Source organism: Cebus imitator, unplaced genomic scaffold (assembly GCF_001604975.1).
Source record: "Cebus imitator isolate Cc_AM_T3 unplaced genomic scaffold, Cebus_imitator-1.0 Scaffold536, whole genome shotgun sequence".
Taxonomy (NCBI): Eukaryota; Metazoa; Chordata; class Mammalia; order Primates; family Cebidae; genus Cebus; species Cebus imitator.
In genome coordinates this window covers 1,067,728-1,075,371 of record NW_016107851.1, presented here as the reverse complement: position 1 = coordinate 1,075,371, position 7,644 = coordinate 1,067,728, and the positions used below count along the sequence as shown (strand labels likewise).

Here is a 7,644-nt window from a genome sequence, read left to right as displayed (position 1 = left end):
TCAAAATAAATGTTGATGTTGTTAAAGAATGACACAGGTCTTCTTCAAAGAATTTGAATGCAGCAGAGAAGGATACTACCAAAGGAAGGAAAAATTACCAAAGACAGTAAAAATACCTTCAGAAACAAAACTTCACACAAGACAAAGGTTCAGTTGACATTATATGTACAAGGCTTTGTCATTATTGTTTTCAAAATCATTAAAGCATAATATTTTGGTATTCAAAAATATCAGGTTGCATTATGAGTTTCTAAAATAAATGTTAAAATAGACTTTAACTATGAAAATGCCGATATAAAATGAATTTGTATCTAGGTTTTAATGAAGTAAAAGTATAGTTAAATCAATTGATGTATGGTTAAAATGTTCGACAATATTAAAATCATACCCAGCTCTCTCTTTTTCTAATTCATCATTTTTCTTTCTTATTTGATCCATATTATACTTCAGACTTGAAATTAACTCAGAACGTTTTCTTAATTCTTTCTTTTCTTCCTCAGGCTTGAAAAAAATAGTTTTAAAAAGTATTTTTAAAAATATAGAGACACATTCTTCTATCTTAAAAACATTTCTTATAAGTTTATGAATAATACGTATTTAGGCAGGTGTGTGAAGTGCATTTTATAAACCTGATGCCAGTAAGGACAGACTTCAATAACAATCACTTTTCTTAAAACAGCAAAATATGATTTCATACTTTTGCTATTAACTTTTTTGAAATTTAAACTGCAAATAATTTTTGTTAAAAACAGAGGGTTTTGCACATAAAAAACTAAGTGTTGGTAGAAAAAAAATTAAGAGTAGTTATATTTGCATTTTAGTTTTCAAAGATGCCCTAGAGACATTGTCATTAATACAGAAACATATTCCAGGTTGTGTTAAATTACATCTTACTAAGACAATTTTAAGAAAACTCTCATCCGATTCCCATTATATTTTTGATCCTCATCTGTTTTCAGGATGAGCTAAATACTCTCTCTGTAAATATTCACCCATGCTTTGAGTTTTTCCTTTTCTCTTAACCATTTCTCTTGAAATAAAGTTTAATTCTTCTCTATAACAAAAAAAACCAACTTCTGTCTAACTTTTGAGGCTTTTCTATTGTCCTGTTTCTCCCCTTCCACTGAACTTTATAATGCATAGTGTCATTCAGAAATCTATTTCTCATCACTTACTGTCTGATTTTGGAAAGGCTGTCGGACATCAAGGACTTTATCTTGCTTTACTTGGCAGCAGCTGCGAGCTGTGACCAAACCCTCCCATCTCTGAATGCAGCAACCTCTGATGTTTAGTCCTATCCCTTTCTATTGCTCTTTTTAAATTATCCCAGAGCTCCTTGAATCTCACAGCTCCCGCCCAGATTCCTGAATCTACATTTCCAGCTCTGTCCCTTTTACTGAGCCCTCTTTCTTTTCGTACACTTCTCATAGAAAATATTCCTCGAGGATCTAGAACTAGAAATACCGTTTGACCGAGCAATCCCATTACTGAGTATATACCCTAAGGATTATAAATCATTCTGCTATAAAGACACATGCACATGTATGTTTATTGCAGCGCTATTTACAATAGCAAAGACTTTGAACCAACCCAAATGCCCATCAATGATAGACTGGATATAGAAAATGTGGCACATATACACCATGTAATACTGTGCAGTCATAAAAAAGAATGAGTTCATGTCTTTTGCAGGGACACGGATGAAGCTGGAAGCCATCATTCTCAGCAAACTAACATGGGAAAAGAAAATGAAGCACTGCATGTTCTCACTCATAAGTGGGAGTTGAACAGGGAGGGGAATATCACACATCAGGGCCTGTTGGGGGGTGGGAGCAGGGGGAAGGAGGGCATTAGGACAAATACCTAATGTATGCAGGGCTTAAAACCTAGATGATGGCTTGATGGGTGCAGCAAACCACCATGGCACATGTATACCTATGCAACAAACCTGCACATTCTGCACATGTATCCCAGAACTTAAAGTAAAATTTAAAAAAAAAAGAAAATATTCTCAGCCACATGCTCATACACTGATGTTACTTTGAGTGTAGTGTTATTTTCTAATCTTGAGAAGGACAGCCTCACTCTTATGACATAAACCAGCATATATTGTCCTTTTTCCTTTTAATGCACAACTTTCCCATAAGAATAAAATTATTCATTGTTTGCCTGTTTGTTTTTTTTTAAGAATTTCCTTTTCCATAGAGATATGGCATGATGAAAATCTTGTTCTAAAGTTTCTTTCAGGGGACACTCCACTATATATCATTGGGAAGCTCCAGTCAAGTAAAGGTCTCCCTTCAGCCCAATTGAGATTCTTCATTGCAAAATTGTGTCCACTAAATATCTTAATCCAAGTAGTCTCTGGCTTAGGAATTTATGAAATAAGAACTTTCTGGAGAAGTTAGAGGCTATTAATGGAGATGGTTGAAAACTGCCCCTTATTAAATTTTTTCTACCCAAAGTAGACATCAAAGTGGCTAATAATTCTATGCCTGATTTCTAACTCATTGCTACGGGAATCTACACAAAATTGTTCATTTCGTGAGACAGTTTCACTCTGTCACCCAGGCTGAAGTGCAGTGCCCTGATCACTGCACACTGCAGCCTTGATCTCCCAAGCTCAAGTGATCTTCCTACCACAGCCTCCCAGGCAGCTGAAGCTACAGGCATGCACCAGCATGTCTCAGCCAATTGTTTTAAACTTTTTTTTTTTTTTTTTTTTGTAGACAGGGTCTCACTTTATTGCTGTGGCTGGTCTCAAACTCCTGGTCTCAGGTGATCCTCCTGCCTCAGGCTTCGAAAAAGCTAGAATAACAGGCATGAGCCACCAACCAGGTATTTCATGGAGTGATTTGAGAGGCAGTATCTACACAGAAGCCAGATGGCCTGGGTCTGAATCCCAGCTCCACCAGGTACGAGCTGTGTGACCTTCAGCAAATTAACTTTCTGTATCTCTGGTTCTTTATCATCTACTTCACTGGGATGTTGTGAAGACTAAGCATCCATCAAAATTAGTATCCTAAAACATGTTATAGAATTCAACCAGCTACAGAATAACTGCCGACATGTTAAATTCCATACATACTTGACTTTCTACTTGAAATAATTTCTTCTTTGAGGCCTGTGTCTCATCCAAGTTAATGTGACAACGTGATGTACCTTCTAGTGGCAACTCTGACGTACTTATATTTTTTAGGCTATCAGCCAATTGTTGTTGAAGTTGTCTCACGTCCACCTGAAAAAATACTTTTGTTACTGATTTTATATAATAATTATTAAATTATGTTAATAATATTTAACATAGATACTTTGAAAATTATCACCACACACATCGATTCACCTTTTCATCATATGTACGCATTTTTATTTTTACTGAATTCAGTGAGGGACGCAGAATGTGTTCTCTTCCTGCCAAATTGGTATTCTCTTACTTACACAACAGATTCATCCCACTATTCAATCATCTTAGAAGCTCAACTCAACCTCAGATTCCTAACATATTCAATCACCTGTTCAAATCCTTCTAACAGATTTCTATCTCAGAATAAAAGTAAAATTCCAATGGCCTTCGAGGTCCTAAGTATACAGGCCTCTACCTCCCTCTCTGACCTCAAGCTCCTAAAACTCCCTCCTGTACTCACTCCATTCCCATTGTGTGTAAAGCCTGCCACCCCTCGTTAGTCTGAAAATGAGGATCTAATGCCCAATTCATAAATCACAGGCAGCTACAAGTATTTTTGTACTGGACAAAATTATATTCAAATGATAGTTATTGAGCCTTGAAATAAAAATTATGAGGCAATTATTAATACAAATATTCAAAGTAAATTATAAATACCAGTGGGAAGACTAAATCAAATATGGTTTTGCTAAAATTTAACATATTTATCCTAAATTATGATTTTATAACAAGTAGTTCCCTTTAAAATGTATTTTTATGGCCATGTAAACGTAGTCATAAAAATACATAATTTGAGACTGATATATTTTCAGATTTAAGCCAAATTAATATGAATAAAAACAAAACTATACAAACTAAAATATATAAAAAGATACTTACAGAAAAGTATTACAAGACAAAGCAATACACTTTAGTTCATCTGGGAAATCTAGAATTACGTGTCAAAGCAAATCACTCAATTAAGTCTTAATTTGAAAATACTCATTTCAGGTGCACACATTTCCATGTATCTGCTTCATCATGTGGCAATATAAAGACATTAAAATTATTATTCCAGCAGGATAGGACTATCTACCTTAAAATATGACTTTATGCCTATTAAAATTTCATAGGTGGTATAAATGTCTGTACTCAAAGTAAATCGTTCCTCAGCTCTACCTTTTATTTCCTGGAAACAAGGTAGATTTCTAAGCTGATATTGTAAACACATTTTGCCTTTTTTTTTTGTTTTTTTATTAAAACAGCTTTGTTGAAATATAATTTACATACTATAGAATGTATCTGTTTCAACATAAAGTTAGAAGGTTTTTAGTAAATTGAGTTGTGCAGTTATCTCTACAATGCAGCTTCAGAGGCTTTCCATCACTGCAAGACCCCTTATGCCCGTTAGCAGTCACCACCAGCTTCCAGCCCCAGCCCTGCACAAACATTCGTCTACTTTGCGTGTTTCATGTAAATGCAATTATACAGAATGGTAAACATATTTTTTATCTATTCTTTTTATTCAACCAGGTTCAACACGTATTCAGAACCAANATCTTTTCTGCGTGTTTCATGTAAATGCAATTATACAGAATGGTAAACATATTTTTTATCTATTCTTTTTATTCAACCAGGTTCAACACGTATTCAGAACCAAATGTTGAAATGTTCTTTCCAGAAGTTTGAAAATATTTATCTTCCTTGATACTTACTACTGCTTTCTCTTTCTCATGTTGAAACAGACGTTCTTTTAAACGACTACATTCATTCATTAACTTCTTATTTTTCTCTTCTAGCAGAAGACATTTCTTTCCACTCTCAAAAAAGCCTCCTTGGATATTAATTATTGTCTCTTCATTATCCCCTTTCTGATAAGCATCATCTAGTTGCTGTTTAAGCCACAGATTTTTTCGTTGTAGTTCACATATTCTCTCTTCTACATAGTTCCGCTTTCCAGTGGATTTACTCACTTTAGCATCTGCATTTTGATACATCTCTTTCATTTCCTTTATTTGCTGCTGTGTTTGTCTTAGTTGGTTTTGTGCAGTTTCTAAAGCCAATGTCTTTTCTCTGAGAGTATCACTTATCTTACAGAGCTTATCTTTTAAGGTATTGAATTTAATTTGTGTTTTAGAAAGTTTTTCTTTAAGAAACTCATCTTTTAGTTCAGAACTCATGTTTATCTGTAAAGAAATATCTTGTGTTCTCTGTAAAGAAAGTTTGAGGTCTCTTTCTGCTTCCACCCTTTGATTGTGTTCTCTTATGGCAGCAGCCAGTCCAGACTGATATGATTCAGTTTCAGCTTCCAGTCTTTCCTCATCTTCTTTTTCCTTCCCCAGTTCAGATTTGAGGCTTGTGTTCTCAGCTTGGAGATCCTTAAGCTGTTGTCGATACTGGGATAGTATTTTTGTTATCATTTCCTCACTGAGTTTGTTACTCTTTTCAAGACGAGCATTTATTTCTTTAATAATTTCAAAATCCTTAAAATATTTATTTTCTTTTTTGAGGCTGTCATTTTTTAATGTGCATATTTCCTCTCTGAGCATAGCAATATCCCTCTTTAAAATGCCATTTTCATGCATCGGATCTTTCATTTTTTCATGACTATGAAAATCCTAAATAAAACAAAAGAAAGTTTTAGCTAGTACTCAATAAGATAACATTTCATGATTACCTCTGAAGTTAAAGAATAACCTGTACATCCATGCACTAAAAAGATTACTGTAAGTGGATATCCAACTGGAGAAAAAGTTAAAGCAAAACTTTGAAACTTATAGAGCATAAATTCCAAAAAGTTCAAAAATTTATTTGAGGTCAATGAATTCATAAAAGTAAACACACACACACACACACACACACACACACACACACACACACACACCAGAGAATTTTTAAGAATATCAGAATTGGAAAAGCCTTTTGCTGAATTACAACAAACCTAAAAGCATAAATTAAAACATTAACAAATTTGACTAAATTAAAATATCACAAAAAGAAAATTGCATTTACATTCTGACATCTAACCCATACACCACCCTATAGTAAGAGCCTCAATTTGCATGTATTTGGACAGATAAAATTTCCCAAAATTATTAAAGTTCTGTTTTCCTGATAATATTCTATTGCAATTTGACTCTTTTAACACTTTTATAGTCAGTGATAAGAATTATATTTACAAAATCATAAATCTAGACATTGTACTAGTCACTCCTTTACACATTTACTGATGAACTCATTTAGTTACCACGATTTTGAAAAAGGAAGGTTAAAAATATAAGCGAGCCACAAGATTTTCCCCAGGGCTTCTGACTCTACTTCTAGTTCTCCACCAGATCAGTTACTTCTGTGGTGTAAAAATATCAATACGAAAGGAGCCTTTTATTTCAAACACCAATAGTAAATAAGATAAAATTTATAGAGCTCTTCATAGAATATCATCAGATTACTTGTGATTGCCATAATTTCTGTTTCCCCTTTATAATATTAGAAACTGTAATCAACATGAAACAGGGGAAAGTACAAGGAGCTATATTACTGGGAACAAGACTTTTATCAATAAGTTATCACTAAGTATATATTATGGCATATTATTGTTTTCAAAAGCTCTTCATAATAAAATATCATACTTGGATGCCAAGACACATAATAAATATTAATAATTGTACCTATGAGCATCATCATTCATTTTTAAAAATGAGATAACATTTCTGGTCTGTTTTAGACCTAAATAAGATGTATTACATCAAGTGGATATTATAAGTAATATTGAAATAATAAAGTTGAAGATATAGAATTTTTATCAAAGGTTGATTTACCTGATTTGGATTATTTCTTAAGGTCTTCAGTTCCATCTCTAATGACTGAACAGTCAGTTTAAGTTGTTGTTTAGCTTCTTTCTCATATTGTTCCAATTTCCCTTCTAACTCTTCCTTAAGTTTTTTGTACAGCATATTAGCATTACTTTTCTCTTCATTTTCTTGTTTTAAGGTGCATCTGCAAATAAAGGCACTTATCTTAAAATTCATTTTGTTAGAAAATAAAAAGTTTCATCTTGTGATCTGCCTCTGCATGTGTTGTTTATTATCCTAATAAAGTTTCCATGTTCTGGAATATTTTTCCTCTGCAGTTCTCAGATATTTAATTTCTCACTTCAACATCATCAAAAGAATGCATATACTTGAAAAGTAGTAAGGAAAGAATATTCTGCTAAAGTTTCTGTTACTAGTCACTCTAGCATATTTTATAAAAAAGGATACTGGGCATTATTCAGGAAAGTTACAAGTTGAAAATTACCGTTTTAAATCACACAGTCATAATTACTCCCCAATTAAAAAAGATAATTTACAATTAACAATTTTTAAGTTACTATTTATTGACAAGTGTGTAAGTTCACTAGAAATAAATTTTCATCTTAATGAAATATTGCATGTATCCCTCCAAATGATTCACAGTGTAAGATGTAAGGTGGCACCTTCAGA

At 33.2% G+C, this 7,644-nt stretch overlaps 1 protein-coding gene across 1 annotated transcript in view; it reads right to left on the bottom strand.

Annotated features, from left to right (window-relative positions):
- Positions 1–4,788: 4,788 nt before the first annotated feature.
- ANKRD20A1 (ankyrin repeat domain 20 family member A1) overlaps positions 4,789–7,644 on the bottom strand; it is a 49,016-nt gene continuing 46,160 nt past the window's right edge. The window contains exons 14-15 of the mRNA XM_017514737.2: positions 6,982–7,159; positions 4,789–5,781 (exon numbers count right to left, since the gene is read on the bottom strand). Coding sequence (XP_017370226.1) covers positions 4,789–5,781; positions 6,982–7,159 — 1,171 coding nt within the window. The remainder of the gene's footprint in view (positions 5,782–6,981; positions 7,160–7,644) is intronic.